Below are 23,927 nucleotides of genomic sequence, written 5' to 3'. Positions count from 1 at the left end.
GGATAGCCCCTGGCCCTATCTTATATGAAGGATGGCCTTATGCCTATCCAATGCATGCTTAAAGGGACACTGACAGGCCAAATCAGCATATATAGTTAGATATATGACATTACAGGTCTTATAGAGTCTTTTAAAATCATATAAGTATCCCCCCTGTCCACCTTATAAAGAGTGAAATATAAAGTTTTATAACCTGCTTGTCCGGTCAGCAATCTGCCCAAGGGGCGGCGTTTCATGTGAAAATGCGCCCAGCTAGCCGCTCCCAACTGCCGTTCTTAAGCCCCGCCCAGCTCATCATTATTCACTTCGCTGGGCGGCGGCTAGAACTCTCCCCAGTCCGATCCTGCGCATGGGCAATTCAATCCTCTGGGACGCACTATTAACCCCTTTGACGATGTGAGTGAGCAGCGCTCTGAAGCGCTGCTCTGAACAGTGCATGGCTGAGGCTGCAGCTGCCTCCAAGACGCAGGCAGGCTGTGTGTGTACGCATGCGCGATCTAACCACAGTGGGGCGCAGGCGCAGAAGATTGGGCATGAACGATGCCCGGAGGATTGAATTGCGCAGGATCGGGACTGGGGAGAGTTCTAGCCCCACCCAGCGAAGTGAATAATGATGAGCTGGGCGGGGCTTAAGAACGGCAGTTGGGAAGGCTGGCTGGGCGCATTTTCACATGAAACGCCGCCCCTTGGGCAGATTGCTGACCGGACAAGCAGGTTATAAAACTTTATATTTCGCTCTTTATAAGGTGGACAGGGGGGATACCTATATGCTTTTAAAATACTCTATAAGACCTGTAATGTCATATATCTAACTATATATGCTGATTTGGCCTGTCAGTGTCCCTTTAAACTCCTTCACTGTATTTGCAGCTACTACTTCTTCAGGAAGGCTATTCCATGCATCCACTACTTTCTCAGTAAAGTAATACTTCCTGACATTACTTTTAAACCTTTGCCTCTCTCATTTAAAACTATGTCCTCTTGTAGCAGTTTTTCTTCTTTCTGTCTCTCGTCTTTCTTCCAAGCTATACATGTTGAGGTCCTTTAATCTTTCCTGGTAAGTTTTATCCTGCAATCCATGTACCAGTTTAGTAGCTCTTCTCTGAACTCTCTCCAAAGTATCAATATCCTTCTGGAGATATGGTCTCCAGTACTGCGCACAATACTCCAAATGAGGTCTCACTAGTGCTCTGTAGAGCGGCATGAGCACCTCCCTCTTTCTACTGGTAATGCCTCTCCCTATACACCCAAGCATTCTGCTAGCATTTCCTGCTGCTCTATGACATTGTCTGCCTACCTTTAAGTCTTCTGAAAAAATGACCCCTAAATCCCTTTCCTCAGATACTGAGGTTAGGACTGTATCACAGATTTTATATTCTGCTCTTGGGTTTTTACGCCCCAGGTGCATTATCTTGCACTTATCAACATTACATTTTAGTTGCCAGATTTTTGACCATTCCTCTAGTTATCCTAAATCCTTTTCCATTTGGTGTATCCCTCCAGGAACATCAACCCTGTTACAAATCTTTGTGTCATCAGCAAAAAGACACACCTTACCATCGAGGCCTTCTGCAATTTCGCTAATAAAGATATTAAACAATATGGGTCCCAGAACAGATCCCTGAGGTACCCCACTGGTAACAAGACCATGGTCTGAATATACTCCATTGACTACCACCCTCTGTTGTCTGTCCCTCAGCCACTGCCTAATCCATTCAACAATATAGGAGTCCAAGCTCAAAGACTGCAGTTTATTGATAAGCCTTCTATGTGGGACAGTATCAAAAGCCTTACTAAAGTCTAGATAAGTGATGTCTACTGCACCTCCGCCATCTATTATTTTAGTCACCCAATCAAAAAAATCAATAAGATAAGTTTGACATGATCTCCCTGAAGTAAACCCATGCTGTTTTTCATCTTTCAATCCATGGGATTTTAGATGTTCCACAATCCTCTCCTTAAGTATGGTTTCCATTAATTTCCCTACTATTGATGTCAGGCTTACTGGCCTATAGTTGCCCGATTCCTCCCTACTACCTTTCTTGTGAATGGGTACAACATTTGCTAATTTCCAATCTTCTGGGACGACTCCTGTTACCAGTGATTAGTTAAATAAATCTTTTAATGGTTTTGCTAGTACACCGCCGAGCTCTTTTGATAGCTTTGGGTGTATCCCATCAGGCCCCTGTGACTTATTTGTATTAATTTTAGACAGCTGACTTAGAACCTCTTCCTCTGTAAAGACACATGCATCATTAATTAGTCTTCCTCCCTAACTGAGGTCCTTTTCCTTCATTTTCCTTTGTAAAAACTGAACAGCAGTATTCATTGAGGCAGTCAGCTCGTTCTTTATCTTCTTCCATATACCTTCCTTCTTTTGTTTTTAATTTGGTAATTCCTTGTTTTAATTTCCTTTTTTCATTTGTGTATCTGAAGAATGTCTTATCGCCTTTTTTCACTGACTGAGCTAATTTCTCTTCTGCCTGTGCTTTAGAAGCTCTTATAACTTGCTTGGCCTCTCTCTGCCTAAGAGAGAATGACAAGTTCTTCTTTGAAGTATCTATTGAAGAGAAAGTTGCAACTAGACGTACCATTCTTTCCACAGTGGCTTCTATATATGATCCATTGGGATTCTTGGCCCCAGTAATCCTCAGAGCAATAGAAATACTACAAGAATTATGCAGACAGAAAATGGGATGGGATGAGCCCATACCTGAAAATTTGAGGCCAAGGTGGGAGAGTTGGATAAGAGACTTGCAAAACTTGAGAGTGATAAAAGACACTTGAGAGTTGAGAACCTGATGGCAAATTCCCTAAATTCATGTTTAAGTCCTACCACTAAGAACATAGAATTATAGGTAATTTTGGTGGGAGTGTAGCTGGCCAGCTAAGACCTGTCCTAGGTTGCTAATATAGCTTATATGTTTATACAGCTAGACCTGCCAATAACCTTAATACCGTTCCTATGTTTATATGTTAAAGACAAAAGCAGAATTATTTACTGTGACTTTATGTTTTTGGATGTCATATAGCAGTTATATATTGTGTTCACAGAAGCAAAAAAGATAATATGTGAGGTAAGTTCAATGACACAGCAGAAACAACAGAAAGCATACAGTTAAGCTGTTGTTACTGAGCAGGAGTCTTGACCAATCACAGCCAATCTCACACTCAGCCTGTGTGGGAAATTCCCCTAGCTGGAATCATTACACCAGAGGAGAGCAGCTGAACAGATGTTCAATCCACTAAGAACTGTGTTTTATAGAAGCAAGAGGCCAAAATAGGTATTTAGAACAGTTATGATAATGTTCCTATTGTTAATGTAGTGATTAGAACTGTATACTGAACCAGTTATGTGTTTACTTACAGTTCCACCAAATTCCATACAAATTACAACCATACAAATTGCAAATTGCATACAAACTGCAAACTACTCATTCTAGATCATAAGTAATTGTATAGAGCAAACTGCAAACCAAGTTGAGCAAGTAGAACTATTGGTTAACCTCAGATATACCTCTCAGAGAGATCATAAAGTGCTTAAATAACTTAAAGTGAGAGTACAGATACTGAAGAGAGAAATACATCCACCATTTTATGTTGAATGACAAGATTGAACAGTTGAACCACCATCTTATGCATACCACTATTTTGTGATACTTTATTCAACACGTGTTTTGTACATGGACTATTCGCTGTGGAGGCAGCAGTGTTATATATGAAGAAAAGTTGAAGTTAATAAAGAAGTTATTTCAAGCATTTGGTGTGCTCTTTAAACCTACTGTTTCCATAGAACTGCGCTAGAAGAATTACAGTCTGGTTAGACTAAAAAGTCAGAATCTTAAAATTCTTCTAATGCCACAGCGCAAAAGGCACTTCATAGTGCTGCGCCTGCCACACAATGTATAGGCAACCAAACAGTTAACAAATTGTCAGACTGTTTAGGTTACTGGAGAGATGGTCTAGATCCGCCCCCTGGTTAGGTTAAGAAGTCTAGTCTGAGAAAAGATACAGGAAGGACACGTGTGTGAGAGCTCCTTCAGACCAGGCCCAAGATCAGAGAACCCTAATCTCTGAGGCCACACTTGCCAAAGAAGCAAAGAGAACCGATGGGAGGAGATAAGAAGGTCCAGGACCTGACAGGCCACGCAAGCTTCAGACAGCAAGGTAACGCACGTTTATGGCATAAAGACTTTGCTGCTGTGGAAAGAATTATTGCCTCCTGCGCCCACCACACTCTGAGACGTACTGGCCATCCTTATCTTAACCACTTTACATCCGGACCATTTACCCCCTTCCTGACAGAGCCTAATTTTGCAAATCTGACATGTCACTTTATGTGGTAATAACTTTGGAACGCTTTTACTTATCCAAGCCTTTCTGAGATTGTTTTCTCGTGACACATTGTACTTCATGACAGTGGTAAATTCGAGTTGATATATTTCACCTTTATTTATAAAATAATCCAAAATTTACCAAAGATTTAGAAAAATTTGCAATTTTCAAAATTTCAATTTCTCTGCTTTTAAAACAGAAAGTGATACCTCATAAAATATTTATTTCTTAACATTCCCCATATGTCTACTTTATGTTGGCATCATTTTGTCATGTCATTTTATTTTTTTAGGACGTTAGAAGGCTTAGAATTTTAGAAGCAATTCTTAAAATTTTTAAGAACATTTCCAAAACCCACTTTTTAAGGACCAGTTCAGGTCTGAAGTCACTTTGTGGGGCTTACATAGTGGAAACCCCCCATAAATGACCCCGTTGTAGAAACTACACCCCTCAAGTTACTCAAAACTGATTTTACAAACTTTGTTAACCCTTTAGGTGTTCCACAAGAATTAAAGGAAAATGGAGATGACATTTCTAAATTTCCCTTTTTTGTGGTTTAGGCCTCCTGCACACGAACGTGTGCTGCCCGTGCTGCGGACCGCAAATTGCGGTCTGCAATGCACGGGCACCAGCCGCATTCGGATCGCGACCTTATTCACTTGAATGGGGTCCACGATCCGTCTGTTCCGCAAAAAGATAGAGCACGTTCTATCTTTTTTCGGTGCGGAGGCATGGAATGGAAGCACTCCATAGTGCTTCTGTAGGGTTCCGTTCCCTGCTTCCGTTCCGCACCGTTCCGCATCTCCGGATTTGCGGACCCATTCAAGTCATAGGGTCCGCATCTGTGATGCGGAATGCACACGGAACGCTGCCCATGTATTGCGGATCAACATATGCGGTCCGCTATACGGCAATGGGACACCTATGGTCGTGTGCAGGAGGCCTTACAGAAACACCCCACATGTGGTCGTAAACTGATGTAAGGGCACACGACAGGGCACAGAAGAAAAGGAGTGCAGTATGGTTTTCCTATCGCCCATGACAGCACCACCGGAGAGAGGAGGATCCGCCCCACAGAGACAGGAAACCTGCAGAATAAAACGGGCGGGCCTACTCCTCCTCTTCAGTGTGGTTTCCTGTCTCTGGTGGGAAGCCTGCAGCATGGATGCAACAAGATCCCTCTCTCTGGTGGCGCTCCGCTACTGACCTGCGGTCCCTGGAAGTTGGCGGCATCGAGGTGCGCTGGGGGCCGAGCAGAGGCACAGCTGAACTCCGGAGGGGGTACTCAGTGTGCTGGAGCTGGGGAAAGCCGGCACCTCCATGGAGGTGCCGCGAAGATTGAACGCCGGCCACCAGGGGGATGAAGAGGAGCGGCTTTGGCTGTGAGTGCCGGATAGCGCTCCTGTAGTCATGTGACCGGCGTAAGCGTCGGCGGTGACGTCATCTGCCTGCGCCCTAGGGAAAGGAGCGCGATTGTCGTTGCCGGTGTCTGTTTAGGACCTGGCTGAGCTGCCTGCAATGGAGGAAGACAAGCCCTCTGAGGAGCCTGCTATCCCTCCTGCTCCGGTACCTCTGAAGGGGTGAGTGTGGGTCTTATGACCTAGATACTTTTATACTGATAGGCATTACTGTTTATTACAGGTTAAGCCTAGGAAAGTGGTGGCCAAAAGAATAATAGAGAATGTGTGTTGTGTAAAGTGGGGTTTCCCTCCGACGGGAAAAAATGGGCCAGACCTGTATAGACAAAATGGTGGCAGAAGAATCTCCTTCCTTTTATAAATATCTACAGGCAGTGGTTCGGTCAGAGGTTAACTCCTCCTTAAACCGCTAGAAAGGAGCAGAGGCCTATTCGTAAAGAGACCCGGCGAAATCCAATTTTTTCAGAAGAGGAGGAGGATTTTCCTTCTTCAGTAATTGAACTTTCTGATATCTCATATCATCCCTCTCCTGATGAGGAAGAAGGCCAGGGGCGGAGACCGTGTTTCCCTGTGGAAGATACGGAGAAGCTTTTAAAAGGCCTTTCGTTCTACTATAGAGGGAGGCATCAACTTCATCTTTTAGGCCCAGTATAGCCTCCACCTGTACTGCCCGTTCCTTAATTGTTTGGCTGTCTGAATTAGAAACTCAGCTAAAAAAACAGGAGTTCCCGTGAGGAGATTCTGGCCTCCCTCCCTACGTAAAAAAGGAGAAAAAAAAAAAAAAAAGCAGCTGACTTTTTGGCGGATGCGTCTACTGACTCGGTCAGACTAGCCGCTAAGTCAGCAGCCCTATCCAATTCGGCTCGGTGAGCACTGTGGATAAAAAATTGGAGTGGCGATTCTGCCTCCAAGACAAAGCTCTGCGGAGTTCCGTGTGAGGGGGAGTACCTCTTTGGTCCTAGTTTAGATGACCTCCTGCATAAGGCGGCTGTCAAAAGAGAAAGTTTCCCGGATTTCAGAGCTCTTTCCCCAGTAAAAGCAGGTTTAGTCGCTCCTTTCGTCCCTTTAAGGGACACCAGGAACAAGATAGAAAATCTAGAGAAGACCGGTTTAGGGGTCAAAGGAAGAGCAGGAATTTATTCTTTAGCCAGCCCTCCTCGGATAAAAAGAAGTCAGGCCAACAATGACGCCAGCACTCCGGTAGGGGGCAGACTGAAGGATTGCGCATTAGAATGGAGGAAGATTTCCTTGAGCCCTTGGGTACTCGATACCATATCCAGAGGCCTTTATCTGGAATTCCTTCAGTCTCCTCCTGCCAGATTCTTACCATGCAAGGAAGATCCATTAGGGAAAAAGAGGAGGAAAAGGGTTCTATTCACCGCTTTTTCTGGTCAAAAAAAAACAAAACAAAAAAAAAAAACAGACGGTTCCTGGAGAACCATTATAAATCTAAAGAGATCCCGTCCACTAAGAAACAGGTGTTCCTGGGCTTAATTTTGGACTCTTCTCTCCAGAGATGTTTTTTGGCCTATAGAGAAGATACAGACCGTTCAAAGCAAGATTACAAGTCTAACCCAAAGACCGGTGACCTCCATAAGGAAGGCAATGTCAGTCCTGGGCTCCCTCACGTCCTGTATTCCAGAAGTAAGGTGGGCACAATTTCATTCCAGGGCTTACAGTGGGAGATTCTGGCCAGTTGGGAGAAGAGCAAATCACTGGACGCCAGTTTGGAAGTCTCTTCCCAGACTATCCAGGAACTAGCCTGGTGGCTAGAAAAAGAAAATCTCACAAAGGGGGCCCCGTGGAAGATCGAAAATTGGTTGCCTGACTACGGACGCAAGTCCTTGGGGGCTGATGGCGGTAGGCTTAGCTATGAGGAATTCACTTTCAAAAATAAAAGGAAGGAATTTAAGAATTCTTTCAGACATCAGGACGGTAGTATCCTATTTAAACAAACAAGGAGGAACGAGATGCAGAGCCAAAATAAATAAATAAATAAATTAAAAAAAAAATAATAATCTGGGCAGTATCAGAGATCTGGGTTATCCTGAACAGGTTAGGGTGGATAATAAACGAGGAGAAGTCAAGACCCCGTCCATCGAGGAGGCAGACCTTCTTAGGCCTAATACTGGACTCTTCTCTCCAGAGAACCTTCTTACCTACAAGCAAGGTAGTAGTTGTCCAGAACAAGATCCGAAATCTAACCCGGAGACCGGTTACTTCAGTAAGGACAGCAATGTCGGTCCTCGGCTCCCTCACATCCTGTATTCCGGGAGTAAGGTGGGCTCAGCTGCACTCCAGAGCTTTACAGTGGGAAATCCTGTCTGCTTGGAAGGAAAGCCGGTCCTTAAATGCAAAAATGGAGGAATCAGTCCAGACCTTACAGAAGCTATCATCGTGGCTGGATACGGAAAATCTCGTCCAGGGGATCCCGTGGTTTTTAGATGCCATGTCCCATTTGAAGCCCCCTTGATGCACCCTTACAGTAGAAACGCCCAAAAAGGCAAGGTAACCAAAAAATGGCTGTTTTGTCACTTTTTTTTTTTGTTTTTTTTTACAACATTCATCTGACAGGGTGGATCATGTGCTATTTTTATAGAGCAGGTTGTTACGGATGTAATGATATAAAATATGTCTACTTTCTTTGTTTGTTTCAGTTTTACATAATAAAGCATTTTTGAAAAAAAATATGTTTTTGTGTCTCCATTTTAGAAACGCCATTTTTTTTTTCTCCATTTTAGAAACGCCATATTTTTTTTATTTTTATGTCGATTGTCTTGTGCAGAGGCTCGTTTTTTGCAGGAAGAATGTTTTTATTGGCACCATTTTTGGGGACATATGATTTTTTGATCATTTATTATTACACTTTATGGGGCAAGGTGACCAAAAAATTGGTTGTTTTAGCACAGTTTTTATTTATTATTTACAGCGTTCACCTGAGGGGTTAGGTCATGTGACATTTTTATAGAGCAGATGGTTTCGGGCGTGGCAATACCTAATATGTATACTTTTTCTTATTTATTTAAGTTTTACACAATAATAGCATTTTTGAAACCAAAAAAAATTATGTTTTAGTGTCTCTATAGTCTGAGAGCCATAGCTTTTTTATTTTATGACCGATTGTCTTATTTAGGCCCCCTGCACACGAACGTGTACACCCCGTGGTCATGCTGCGGCTCGCAAAATGCGGGCCGCAATGCACGAACACAGTCCGTTGGTCAGGCGCAGCGGATCGCGGACTGTCGCGGCTGAGGATGGGGGAAATCCTCAGCCGTGTGGAGCCCGGTGATGTTACGGCTGCTTGGCCATGAAGACAGGATTAGGGAGCAGGTCACCTCCTAAACGCATCCCTAACCTGACCCTGGCTCCTAGCTACATGAGCCAACCTTGATGGTAGGAGGGCCCATGCTCCGGAACCTAAAAGTCCCTGCTAGCCCTCAAGATGACCCTCACCTAGGAGCTGAGTAAGACAAGCCCACTCCTCCTAGACACGGAGGAGCAGGAGTCTCAACGGCCAAGCTGCAGGAAAAGGGGAGACATAAACAGCTCTATGGATATGGCAGGTGAACAAAGAGTTCCACCTACCTGCCACAGCCTTGCTGACTGGATCCCTGTGTTAGCAGGGTGCAGATCACAAACGCATCCCCACACAGGGACCCAGATCCATAGCTGCACAAAAACACATATAAAACATCACACGGACATCACACATAACTAGAAATAACTTAAAGCGACATTATGGTTATGACCACAGGGGTGGCTCTTACTGGCAGGTAATAAAGACATGAGGCTGCTCTCAGCTAAGCATGGCTGAAGCAACCTGCAGGCCTGCAAAAGCAGTGAGGCTTTATAGGCCAAGAAGCCACACCCCACAGTCGGACACACCCAGTGCACACACACACACTAGGGAGATTAACCCTTCCAACACCAGGGAAGGGAAAACACCACTTAAAGGAGATGTGCACACAATAACATAAAAAGGAAGTGCACACATACACACATAACACAAAACCGCATGCACAACGTAGCGAGCTGCAATGGCACGGCTCAGCCTGCTACGCTGCCACATACACACTGTTGCCAGCGGCAACCACAGGTGAGGCAAATACCACAGCCCTCACCTGTGATTGAACACCAAAGAGAACCGCTGACAACCGCATGCGGTTCAGGAGTCACGGTCATAGCCATGGCCGTGACACGGACCCATTCACTTTAATGGGTCCGCGATCTTGCCGTTCCGCAAACAGATAGGACATGTTCTATCTTTTTGCGGAACGGAAGTACGGGACGAAACCCCACGGAAGCACTCCGTAGTGCTTCCGTAGGGTTCCGTTCCGTGCTTCCGTTCCGCACCATTCCGCATCTCCGGATTTGCGGACCCATTCAAATGAATGGGTCCGCATCCGTGATGCGGAAGGCCCACGGAACGGCCCCCGTGTATTGCGGATCCGCAAATGCGGTTCACAATATGGCAACGGGAAGCACACGTTCGTGTGCAGGGGGCCTTAGGGTCTCATTTTTTGCAGGATGAGGTGACAGTTTGATTAGTACTATTTTGGGCGGCATATGCCTTTTTGATTGCTTGGTGTTGCACTTTATGTGATGTTAGGCCCTTTTTTATTTTATTTTTTTACGATGTTCACCTGAGGGGTTAGGTCATGTGATATTTTTATAGAGCTGGTTGTTATGGATGCGGCGATACCTAATATGGTCATAGCGCTTCTTGATCTGTATACACAGCGCCCAGGGGCATAGCTAGAAATGCATGGGCCCCATAGCAAAAAAAAATGTATGCCCCCCACCGTGCCATCCACAGATCCCCCTCCCCTAAATAGTGCTATCCACAGATCCCCCTCCCCTAAATAGTGCCATCCACATATCCTCCTCCCCTAAATAGTGCCATCCACAGATTCCCCCTCCCCTAAATAGTGCCATCCACAGATCCCCCTCCCCTAAACAGTGCCATCCACAGATCTCCCTCCCCTAAATAGTGCCATCCACAGATCCCCCTCCCCTAAATAGTGCCATCCACAGATCCCCCTCCCCTAAACAGTGCCATCCACAGATCCCCCTCCCCTAAACAGTGCCATCCACAGATCCCCCTCCCCTAAACAGTGCCATCCACAGATCCCCCTCCCCTAAATAGTGCCATCCACAGATCCCCCTCCCCTAAATAGTGCCATCCACAGATCTCCCTCCCCTAAATAGTGCCATCCACAGATCCCCCTCCCCTAAATAGTGCCATCCACAGATCCCCTCCCCTAAATAGTGCCATCCACAGATCCCCCTCCCCTAAATAGTGCCATCCACAGATCCCCCTCCCCTAAACAGTGCCATCCACAGATCCCCCTCCCCTAAATAGTGCCATCCACAGATCCCCCTCCCCTAAACAGTGCCATCCACAGATCTCCCTCCCCTAAACAGTGCCATCCACAGATCCCCCTCCCCTAAATAGTGCCATCCACAGATCCCCTCCCCTAAATAGTGCCATCCACAGATCCCCCTCCCCTAAATAGTGCCATCCACAGATCCCCCTCCCCTAAACAGTGCCATCCACAGATCCCCCTCCCCTAAATAGTGCCATCCACAGATCCCCCTGCCCTAAACAGTGCCATCCACAGATCTCCCTCCCCTAAATAGTGCCATCCACAGATCCCCCTCCCCTAAATAGTGCCATCCACAGATCCCCCTCCCCTAAACAGTGCCATCCACAGATCTCCCTCCCCTAAATAGTGCCATCCACAGATCCCCCTCCCCTAAATAGTGCCATCCACAGGTCCCCCTCCCCTAAATAGTGCCATCCACAGGTCCCCCTCCCCTAAATAGTGCCATCCACAGATCCCCCTCCCCTAAATAGTGCCATCCACAGATCCCCCTCCCCTAAATAGTGCCATCCACAGATCCCCCTCCCCCAAACAGTGCCATCCACAGATCCCTCTCCCCTAAACAGTGCCATCCACAGATCCCCCTCCCCTAAACAGTGCCATCCACAGATCCCCCTCCCCTAAACAGTGCCATCCACAGATCCCCCTCCCCTAAACAGTGCCATCCACAGATCCCCCTCCCCTAAACAGTGCCATCCACAGATCTCCCTCCCCTAAACAGTGCCATCCACAGATCCCCCTCCCCTAAACAGTGCCATCCACAGATCCCCCTCCCCTAAATAGTGCCATCCACAGATCCCCCTCCCCTAAATAGTGCCATCCACAGATCCCCCTCCCCTAAATAGTGCCATCCACAGATCCCCCTCCCCTAAATAGTGCCATCCACAGGTCCCCCTCCCCTAAATAGTGCCATCCACTGGTCCCCCTCCCCTAAATAGTGCCATCCACAGATCCCCCTCCCCGAAACAGTAACATCCACAGATACCCATCCCCGACGCTCACAGGAGTACATTTATAAACTAATCAGTAACTTTAACTTTAATCATTGACATTGCTGATCTCTTTACTGGGATATCTTACTCTGTCTTAGCTCCAGTAACAGCAGGCAGTGCGGGAGGGCGGTGCTCACTCACTGACGTCATGCGCCTGCTCCTCCCACTAGGCGGCGCAGGCGCGTGACGTCAGTGAGTGAGCGCCGCCCTCCCGCACTGCCTGCTGTTACCGGAGCTAAGACAGAGTAAGATATCCCAGTAAAGAGATCAGCAATGTCAATGATTAAAGTTAAAGTAGTTAGTTACTGATTAGTTTATAAATATACTCCTGTAAGCGGCGTGGCCCTGTATATTCTAACCCCCAGGCAAGCGTCCCTGTCACCATGGGAACGCCTGGGGGTTAGAATATACCATCGGATTTGAGTTTTTACGATCTCACTGAGCTCGTGAAAACTCTGATCCGATGGTATATTCTAACCCCCAGGCAAGCGTCCCCGTCACCATGGGAACGCCTGGGGGTTAGAATATACCATCGGATCTTCTGAGTTACTCAGTGGCCTGGCTGGAGCCTCCCCAGCCTCTGTGTCGGCCCGGCCCTGCGTGCACCCTTCTCCAGTCCTGACTCCTCCCCAGCCAGGCCCGAGCCACGGACCGCCCGCGCCCCGCCCACTACACTAGTCTAGTGTAGTGGGCGGGCGGTCCGCGGCTCGGGCCTGGCTGCCTGTGTGTGGTGTGTATGTAAATAAAAATAAATCAACAGAAGGCGGCCCGGACGGGCCCCCAGTGGCGTAGGGCCCCATAGCCACTGCTATGGTTGCTATGGCGATCCCTACGCCACTGACAGCACCCATTGAGCGCTGTGTATACAGCGATCTAGAAGGCGGGGAAACCTGGGAACTGTCCCTGCCTTCTCTCTGGGTTGCCCTGCTGTCACTGACAGCAGGCTTCCCGCTCGGCAGCTGCACGATTAGCGTGCACCTGCCATCTCTGAATGGACGTTCCAGAACGTCCATTCAGAGATAAACATCCACCCATAGGACGTTTATATCCTATGGGCGGATGTGAAGTCAACCGGAGAACTGCAGAAAGGGTTAACAAGAACCTAACTACACTCCTGTGCTTATTTTTGGAGTGACTGCAAAGTGTCCATAGAGAGAGACAGGGAATACTACAACTACCATCATTGTTGTTGCCTATAAGCTGATATTGGGAGAAGACTAAACTGTACCTTTTACTTCTGTATGTACTATTACTCCCATCTGTATGTACTATTACTCCCATCTTCTGTTTAGTAAAGAAAGACTTTCCTTATTGCAACCTGCAGGCCGTGTTATTGACTCCACCACCCCTCGGGCCTCTTCATCTGCCCTCCTGCCTGGCACCCTGCTAACTATACACAATCAAGGGAACCCCAACACCAGTGTGTACCCAGGGGAAGAAAGGGTGGGCCCTCTATCTATCTATTTATCTACAAAACAAACACTCCTGGGCAGCACCACCAACCAAACGTACAAGTTGGAGTGCCAGCGGCTGAGGCAGTGGTCTTACCGCCTAAACATCCATTAAAAAAAAGAGTACCGCGGCACTTCCATAAAGTGACATGTGCTTTATTCACCAATAAGGCGCGACGTTTCGGTTCACGGCATGGAACGGTTTCACTGCTTGAAAAAGGTTCCATGGAGTGAACTGAAACGTCGCGCCTTATTGGTGAATAAAGCACGTTACTTTATGGAAGTGCCGCGGTACTCTTATTTTTAATATCTATCTATCTATCCTGAGTCACCTACAGCGCCCTCCTATTGCCACCACAATGTGCCTTAACCCATTTTCAAAATCTTGGCTTACTGCTGTGAATAGGTCGTACACCTACCTTTACCTATATGATTTTCTAATCCTGTAAGACCCCTTTAACGTAAATTCTGCAACTAAAACCACAGCTTTAAACATAGTTTTCTCTACAACTGGTTCTGGAGGTTTTCGGTATTCTAGACAAAGCGCTGACCATGGGGGTTTGTATTTTTTGTTCCCTTCCTGATACTTAATAACGCATAGTTTACGCGTGCTGAAGCTTGGAAGCTGTCCGTACCTTCAGGATATACACTCAGTTTAGGTTCATGATAAGTAAGGAAAAAGTGACTCGGAAATATCAGTCTTTTTTTGGGGAGGGGCCGGGCTGCAATTGTGAATTGTTAAACTATGACCTACATTCCTAGAAAGTCGCTCGGCGTTCTGGTCACTATGGAGAAGGCCCTGCTGTGAAGCTACCATCAAGGCAATGTGTGACAACTACTGAGGCCCCGTGAAAGTGCCTTGAGAAAGTATTCATACCCCTTGACCATTTCCAAATTTTTTCACTTTGCACCCACAAACGTAAATGTATTTTATGTGAGATAGACCAACACAAAGTATCAAGTATGTGTGAAGGGAAAAGAAAATGATAGATGGTTTTCAAAATGTTTAATAAATACAAATCTGAAAAGTGTGACATGCATTTGTATTCAACCCCCCTGCACTGTGATAGCCCTAAATAAAATCCAGCGTGACCAACCGCCTTCAAAAGTCACCTAATTAGTAAATAGAGTCCACCTGTGTGTAAACTCCGTATCAGTAGTGGGGCCCTGTATCTTTCAGCATGTCTTTGTATGCCTTATATTTATGTAGCTGCAAATTCCTAATAACAGGCTGGTAACCAACACTACACCTTAGTCACCACTAGATGGTGCTGGTGTATCCATATAAAAGGGACAGGCTAGCCACAGGAAGTTAATACTGAGGAGATGAGTTGTAGTCAAAGTTATGAGGAGAGTCAGACATGTCCACCATGTAGCGACCACTTTAGCCTGCTTGGCTCTGGCCAGGCTGAGGGAGTTTGGAGGAGAAGATATCGGAAGCTACCTAGCACAGGACAGAATAACTGTGGCTATAGAGCGAGTCTAGTGGAGATAGCAGCAGTCTCAGCTTATGGACTCCACAGCACCCAGTGACCGGGAGAAGCTTCCTGCATCTAGACACAGCCTGACAACTAAGGTCAAAGTTGTGTGTTACCATATTTCTCTATGGATTGTGTGGATCTGTTTCTGATGGCAACCAGTACAAAGAATGAAGCAGAGGATGGATGCCTGCCGCTAGGGAGACCGCCCTGTAGGTTACAGAAAACAAGATAAGATTATATTATATGAAGTACCAGGCTGTTAGGAAGTGGACAAGTGACCCAGTGAGCACAGATAGAGGGCTCTGATACCAGCTAAAGGAAGCCTGTACCTGTTAGTGCCTCACCTGAGCCTGTAAGTGCCTCACCTGAGACTGTTAGTACCACAGCTGAGCCTGTAGTACCTCACCTGAACCTGTTAGTGCCTCACCTGTACCTGTAAGTGCCTCACTTGAGCCTGCTAGTGCCTCACCTGAGACTGTTAGTACCGCAACTGAGCCTCTTAGTGCTTCACCTGAGCCTGTTAGTGCCTCACCTGAGCCTGCTCGTGCCTCACCTGAGACTGTTAGTACTAGTAACTGAGTCTGTTACCAGGAATTGCAGCACAAGTGAGATCTGAAGTGAATGTGCTTTATATGGATTACAACTATCTCTGCCATGTCAATGAACTTGTACATCTACCTCAAGGCAACTGATGTCAGTAAAAGTTCCCATTGTTTATAAGAACGGACTCCTCCTTATTTTACCACCTAATTTGCACTTAAGTGTGCTGGCATCACGAACACCAGGGACCCTGCCTTCCCTGCACCTAAAACCATACAACCAAGGGCACCTCAACCAACATCTGACAGGAGATCTCTGAACACCAGAGTGTGCCCCAAAGGAATCTGGTGCCTTCCTTCCCGTCACTGCACACTGGCCCAGGGAATTCAGTAACAACTACAACACTCATCGGCCCACCACACTCACATATTGCACTCCTGTGGTCCCGGTTGCTGCATAATGTATTCTCAGTATAACTACAGCTGTTCTATAAAGGCCTGTGAAGAGGTTTGTTACAGAACATCAGTGATCAAACAGCATCATGAAAACCAAGGAACACACCAGACAGGTCAGGGAGAAAGTTGTGGAGAACTGTAAAGCAGGGTTAGGTTATAAAGAAAAATATTCCAATCTCTAAACATCTTATGCAGCCCTGTTCAATCCATCATCCAAAATTAAAGGATTATGGCATAACTGCAAACCTACCAAGACATGGCCTTCCACCTAAACTGACAGCCCAGGGAAGGAGAGGACTAATTAGAGAAGCTGCAGAGGCCCATGGTCACTCTGGAGGAGCTGCAGAGATCCACAGCTCAGGTGGGAGAATCTGTCCACAGGACAACTATTAATCCTGTACTCCACAAATCTGGCCGCTGCAGCTATATGCTACGGGGATGTTTTTCTTCAGCAGGGACAGGAAAGCTGGTCAGAGCTGATGGGAAGATGGATGAAGCTAAATACAGGGCAATCCTGGAGAAAAACCTGGTAGAGGCTCCAAAAGACTTGAGACTGGGGCGGAGGTTCACCTTCCAGCAGGTGAGAGCTGGTAGAGACATCCCCCAAAATACTTGCAGCTGTAATTGCAGCTATAGGTGGTCCTACAAAGTACTGACTCAGGGGGTTGAATACAAATGCATGTCACACTTTTCAGATTTTTATTTATTAAACCTTTTGAAAACCATGTATCATTTTCTGTTATCTATCTATCTATCTCATATCTATCTATCTATCTATCTATCTATCTATCTATCTATCTATCTATCTATCTATCTATCTATCTATTATCTATCTCTAGCGAAAGAAAAAAAATGTAGTGGGCAGCATAGCAGTAATGGCATGAATCCGGAGTGCCAGCGGCTGAAAAGGCGATCCACCAATCCCAAGAATAAATAAAAAAATAAACTCAACGTGCTGTCTTTATCTATCTATCTATCTATCTATCTATCTATCTATCTATCTATCTATCTATCTATCTCCCACAAACCTGAAAACCCACCTCTTCAGACAAGCCTACAAGCAGTGACCCTGCTGCCTCTATACCGTCATGACCAGCTTGATCCTCTCCTACTGTGTCCTTCTCCCAAACCATGTCGATTGTAAGCCCTCGCGGGCAGGGCCCTCTCTCTCTCCTCGTCTTGTTCATGCTTAGTGCAGTTGTCTGTATTATGTATGTGCGCCGCTTATCATATGTACAGGGGTATGGAATGAATGGCACTTTAATAATAAATAATATCTATCTATCTATCTATCTATCTATCATCTTTTTTTCTTTCATCTGTCAATACTGGGCAACAAAGACAGTTTGGGTTCCCTTCGATAACAGGGCCACTGCTTCCTCTGTGCATCTTATAGCTATCCCCTCCCCCGGCTGTAGGTTATTCTACTTATATCATCTTAAAGGGAGTCTGTCACCACAATTTAACATTATACACCGCTTACATAGCACTGTAGCATAACTATACATGAGTCAAATGGAACCTTTGTTGTGTTGTTCTGAAGTTCACCAGAGGCAAAATTGCTGTTTTATTCATATGTAAATGAGGGCTCGCAAGTGCCCAGGGGCGAGTTCGGGCTGTAAGTGCCCAAGGGCGGTGTTCGGGCTGTAAGTGCCCAAGGGCGGAGTTCGGGCTGAAAGTGCCCAGAGGCGGCTTTCGGGCTGTAAGTGCCCAGGGGCGGCGTTCGGGCTGTTTGTGCCCAGGGGCGGCGTTCGGGCTGTAAGTGCCCACGGGCGGCGTTCGGGCAGTAAGTGCCCAGGGGCGGCGTTCGGGCTGTAAGTGCCTAGGGGCGGCGCTCGGGCTGTAAGTGCCTAGGGGCGGCGCTCGGGCTGTAAGTGCCCAGGGGCGGCGTTCGGGCTGTAAGTGCCCAGGGGCTACGTTCGGGCAGTAAGTGCGCTCTCTGTCTGTAACAAACTGTTGTACATTCATGAACTGTTCATCTCTCAAAACCTTTCCTTTCTGGGTCTCACAGAAACATGGCTGACACCCTCAGACACCTCCTCCCCTGCTGCACTCTTTTATAGTGGATTTCAATTCACTCACACCCCCCGCCCCGGCTGCAAACATGGTGGAGGAGTTGGTCTTCTCCTATCAGACACCTGCTCCTACAGCCCAACTCCACTGCCACCCTCCATTACGCTCACCTCATTTGAAGTACACTCTGTTTGCATCTACTCTCCCTCCAACCTTCAAGTAGCAGTCATTTACCGCCCTCCAGGCCCAGCCACCATCTTTCTTGACCACTTTAACACCTGGGTACTACACTTTCTTTCTGCCAACATCCCCACTATCATCGTGGGTGACTTCAACATCTCTATTGACACATGCCACTCGGCCGCCTCTAAACTCCTGTCACTCTCTTCCTCCTTCGGCCTATCACAGTGGTCTTCAGCTCCCACCCACAGAGATGGTCACACTCTGGATCTGATCTTTACCCTTCTCTGCTCCCTATCTAACCTTTCTAATTCGCCTCTCCCCCTATCCGACCACAACCTACTCACCTTCTCTTCACTGGTCTCTTCTGCAGCTCCCCCGGTCCACACACTAGCACACCCTCGCAGGAACCTCAAACATCTCGACTTTCGCTTGCTTTCTGACTCTCTTCTCCCACTCTCTACCATCTGTTGCCTCCAAGACCCAGATGCTGCTACTAACCTATTTAACACCACAATAAGTACAGCTCTGGACGCTGTTGCCCCCCTCACACACAACAAAAATTCGGAAAATCAACAGACAACCCTGGCACACCAACCTGACCAAAAAACTCAGACAAGCTTCCAGGGCTGCTGAGCGGCGATGGAAGAAATCCCATTCTAAATATCATTTCATTGCATACAAGCAATCCCTTCTCATATTCAAATCTTCACTCGCTGATGCAAAACAGGCCTACTTCTCATCTCTCATATCTTCCCTGTCACACAGCCCTAAACAACTTTTTAGCACTTTTAACTCCCTTCTCCGTCCCCCAGCGCCCCCACCCTCTCCACTCTTCTCAGCTGAGGACTTTGACAAATATTTCAAACAAAAGATAGTCCAGATCAGAGAAAGCTTTACTGCACAGTCCCCACAGACCCTCTACACAACTGCTCAGTCCTCTTCTCCCAAAACCCGCTTCTCCACCATTACAGAAGAAAAACTCTCCACTCTACTCTCCAAATCTCATCTGACCACCTGTGCACTTGACCCAATCCCATCCCACCTCATTCCTAACCTCACCACAGTGTTTATCCCAGCCCTAACTCATCTCTTCAACCTATCACTAAACTTTGGTGTCTTTCCCTCTGCTTTTAAACATGCTACCATTACACCCATCCTCAAAAATCCTTCACTTGACCCATCTTCCTTGTCCAGTTATCGCCCCATATCACTTCTTCCGTATGCCTCAAAGCTACTTGAACAACATGTCCATTCAGAACTGTCCTCCCACCTCTCCTCCTGCTCCCTCTTTGACCGCCTACAATCTGGCTTCCGACCCCACCACTCGACCGAGACTGCCCTTACCAAAGTCACCAATGACCTACTGACAGCCAAAACCAAGAAACAATACTCTGTCCTCCTTCTCCTTGACCTGTCCTCTGCCTTCGACACTGTTGACCACTCCCTTCTGTTGCAAACGCTCTCATCTCTTGGCATCACTGACCTGGCCCTCTCCTGGATCACATCATACCTCACAGACCGGATGTTTAGCGTCTCCCACTCCCGCACCACCTCCTCATCTCATTCCCTCTCTGTTGGTGTCCCGCAAGGCTCTGTCCTAGGACCACTGCTCTTCTCTATCTACACTTTTGGCCTGGGACAGCTCATAGAGTCCCATGGCTTTCAGTATCACTCCTACGCTGATGACACACAAATCTACCTCTCTGGTCCAGACATCACCACCTTACTATCAAGATGTCTATCCCACAATGTCTATCTTCTATATCATCCTTCTTCGCCTCTCGCTTTCTTAAACTTAACATGGATAAGACAGAATTCATCATCTTTCCCCCATCTTGTTCAACCCCCCCAACAGACCTATCTATCTTGATCAATGGCTGCACACTCTCCCCAGTCAACAAAGCCCGCTGCCTTGGAGTGACCTTGGATTCTGCCCTTTCCTTCCGACCGCACATCCAAGCCCTTTCCACCACCTGCCGCCTCCAACTCAAAAACATCTCCCGCATCCGTGCTTTCCTTAACTTTGAATCTGCGAAAATGCTTGTACAAGCCCTCATCATCTCCCGCCTAGACTACTGCAACATTCTCCTCTGTGGCCTTCCATCTAGCACTCTCGCACCCCTCCAATCTATCCTTAACTCTGCTGCCCGACTAATCCACCTCTCACCCTATTACTCCTCTGCCTCTCCCCTCTGCCAATCCCTTCACTGGCTCCCCATTGCCCAACGAATTCACTTCAAAGTACTAGCAAATACATACAAGGCCGTCCATAACCTGTTCCCTCTCTACATCTCTGAGCTACTTTCCCGATACACCCCCACACGCACTCTCCGATCCTCACAAGACCTCCTTCTCTCCTCTCCTCTTATTGCCTCTTCCCACAATCGACTCCAAGATTTCTTCCGTGCATCCCCCATACTCTGGAACTCGCTACCCCAACATATCAGACTCTCACCTACAGTGGAATCCTTCAAAAGAAACCTGAAAACCCACCTCTTCAGACAAGCCTACAACCCGTGACCCTGCTGCCTCTATACCGCCATGACCAGCTTCACCCGCACCTACTGTGTCCTTCTCCCATACCATGTAGATTGTAAGCCCTCACGGGCAGGGCCCTCTCTCCTTCTGTACCAGTCTGTAACTCGTCTTGTTCCTGCTTAGTGCACTTGTCTGTATTATGTATGTGCTTATCATATGTACAGCGCTATGGAATAAATGGCGCTTTAATAATAAATAATAATAATAATAATAAAACAGCAATTTTGCCTCTGGTGAACTTCAGAACAACACAACAAAGGTACCATTTGACTCATGTATAGTTATGCTACAGCGCTATGTAAGAGGTGTATAATGTCAAATTGTGGTGACAGACTCCCTTTAACTGACAGTTCTAACCATGCATTCTGTAGCCACAAAGGGTTAAATTACGAGGCCAGCTCTGCTACATCTGCATGGTATGTTTTTCTTGGTATTTTATAGTGAGGACTGTCAGTCCGCAGACCCTGTGCTTGTTAATCAGTAATATGTGGAGTCTGCTGGTAGCTGACTAGCTGCACATTTACCACGTACTGACAATACTATGGTCAGGGCTCCTATCCGCCCAGGCAAATTTACGCCTGTTGGCGAGTAGTTTTTACGCCAGGCGTGCGGACTGCCATTGATGAGGCGCATGCCTCATCATAAATTAGCCAAATTTTATGGGAGCGTAGGGAAGAATCGAAGACTGTTGGAAAAAGCCAGTCTTAGTAAATGACCCCCTCGATCTCCAAATAAGAGACAGGTTTTCGGCTTAGGAGCTTAAAGGGGCATCTCCATTTCTGACAGCACGGGATAGGATCCCTAGGATATGTCACCAGATAGGTGCCCACACAGTTTCTAAGAGGGCACTGCGCATGCACGTCGTGCTCTCCATTTATTACTGACGCGCCCAATTATTTTTGCAAGTCCCACATCGGTGAATGGAGAGCACGAAGTACAGGCACGGCCACCACTCCCTTCACTTCTTTGCAGGAAATAGCCGAGCTGCCACTTTGCTATTTTCGAGCTCCCTTAGCTGTGAATGGAGGCTGGCAGGACTTGTGTGGTGTGCTGTCCTTTGGTTTGGGGACCCCGTTCTGCAGATAGGAGCGAGTCCCAGAGGCGGCACACATTCGGGTCGGGACACATTTACACCTTCCTATTAGGAGACAGAGGAGGAGATTTATCAAAACTGTTGAAAAGGAAAACTGGCTTAGTTGCCCATAGCAACCAATAAGATTTCACCTTTCATTTTCCAAAGGAGCTGTGAAATATAAAAGGAGGAATCTGATTGGTTGCTATGGGCGACTAAGCCAGTTCTACTTTACACCAGAGATCTAGCTGTTTGGCAGATTCAGTGATTTCTTTGTTACAGTTTGGTGGTTTTAGGTGTTTATGGACATTTCCACAATACTTTGTATTCTTGCTCCTCGTACTTACTCCTTTTTATTTTTTTGCTATAACATACATGTAACGTGCGGAGCGCTGTTCTGAACGTATACAGTAATACTGTGTTCCCTTAGCGGATGCCATTTTTCATTTATTGCTGTGATTAGTCATCTGAACAGTTATCTAATATCTATCTATCTATCTATCTATATATTATCTGTCTATCTATATATCTATCTATTATCTATCTCATATCTATCTATCTATTATCTATCTATCATCTATCTATCTATCTATCTATCTCATATCTATCTATCTATCTATTATCTATCTATTATCTATCTATCTCATATCTATCTATCTATCTATCTATCTATCTATCTATCTATCTATCTATCTATCTCATATCTATCTATCTATCTATCTATCTATCTCATATCTATCTATCTATCTCCTATCTATCTATCTATCTATCTATCTATCTATTATCTATCTATCTATCTATCTATTATCTATCTATCTATCTATCTCATATCTATCTATCTATCTATCTATCTATCTATCTATCTATCTATCTATCTATCTATCTATCTCCTATCTATCTATCTATCTATCTATCTATCTATCTCATATCTATCTATCTATCTATCTATCTATCTATCTATCTATCTATCTATCTCCTATCTATCTATCTATCATCTATCTATCTATCTATCTATCTATCTATCTCATATCTATCTATCTATCTATCTATCTATCTATCTATCTATCTATCTATCTATCTCATATCTATCATTATCTATCTATCTATCTATCTATCTATCTATCTATCTCCTATCTATCTATCTATCTATCTATCTCCTATCTATCTATCTATCTATCTATCTATCTATCTATCTATCTATCTATCTCATATCTATCTATCTATCTCATATCTATCTATCTATCTATCTATCTATCTATCTCATATCTATCTATCTATCTATCTATCTATCTATCTATCTATCTTCACATACACAGTTCACAGAAATGATTAGGGTTCATTTACAAAGACCAGCTTTTCACGCCAATGTTTTTTTTCCCTCCTTTGCGCTGGCGTAGGACACCTCGCCATAATTTAGGCGCACCTCTGCCAGCCCGTGCGCCAGGTGTAAAATCTACCCCAGCTCCTTCCCTGTAGTGCTTAATTGCCAACATTTGCTCATGTTTCCAGGCGTAATTGTTGGTACATTTGTTGGGGCTGATGTCCCGAACCCTGCCACTCTCTTAACACCCCAAGTGTCGAACACGATGCAAAAACACCTGTACGAAAAATTGTTGCATGGGCATTTAAAAAGTTGCATTTAAATAATATCACTTACCTGCAGGGCAGCGGAGCGGTGTAAAGAGCCTGTAGTATCCTGTCATTACGGATCTCATATTTGCAGTGATTGTCGTGTCTTCAGGAAAGAAGATTGTCCCTTTTAGAGACAGAGGAGGAGAAGCCGATCACCTCCTCTGATCCCTCCTACAAAACCTGAACCTTGCACTCCACACCGTGTGCCGGTCTAGGATTTGTTCATAAGATATGTAGTCTTTTTCATTTCTATCTATCTATCTTGTATTATCTATCTATCTATCTATCTATCTATCTATCTATCTATCTATCTATCTCCTATCTATTTATTTATCTATCTATCTATCTATCTATCTATCTATCTCCTATCTATCTATCTATCTATCTATCTATCTATCTCTCTATCTATCTCCTATCTATTTATCTATTATCT

General features: G+C 45.9%; 1 protein-coding gene across 1 annotated transcript in view; it reads right to left on the bottom strand.

The window, feature by feature from the left end:
* AGXT2 (alanine--glyoxylate aminotransferase 2) overlaps positions 1–23,641 on the bottom strand; it is a 47,911-nt gene extending 24,270 nt beyond the window's left edge. Inside the window, exon 1 of the mRNA XM_040420988.1 lies at positions 23,520–23,641. Coding sequence (XP_040276922.1) covers positions 23,520–23,577 — 58 coding nt within the window. The 5' untranslated portion in view covers positions 23,578–23,641. The remainder of the gene's footprint in view (positions 1–23,519) is intronic.
* Positions 23,642–23,927: the final 286 nt, after the last annotated feature.

Source organism: Bufo bufo, chromosome 2 (genome assembly GCF_905171765.1).
Source record: "Bufo bufo chromosome 2, aBufBuf1.1, whole genome shotgun sequence".
NCBI classification, from domain to species: Eukaryota; Metazoa; Chordata; class Amphibia; order Anura; family Bufonidae; genus Bufo; species Bufo bufo.
This window is presented reverse-complemented; position numbering and strand designations above follow the sequence as displayed.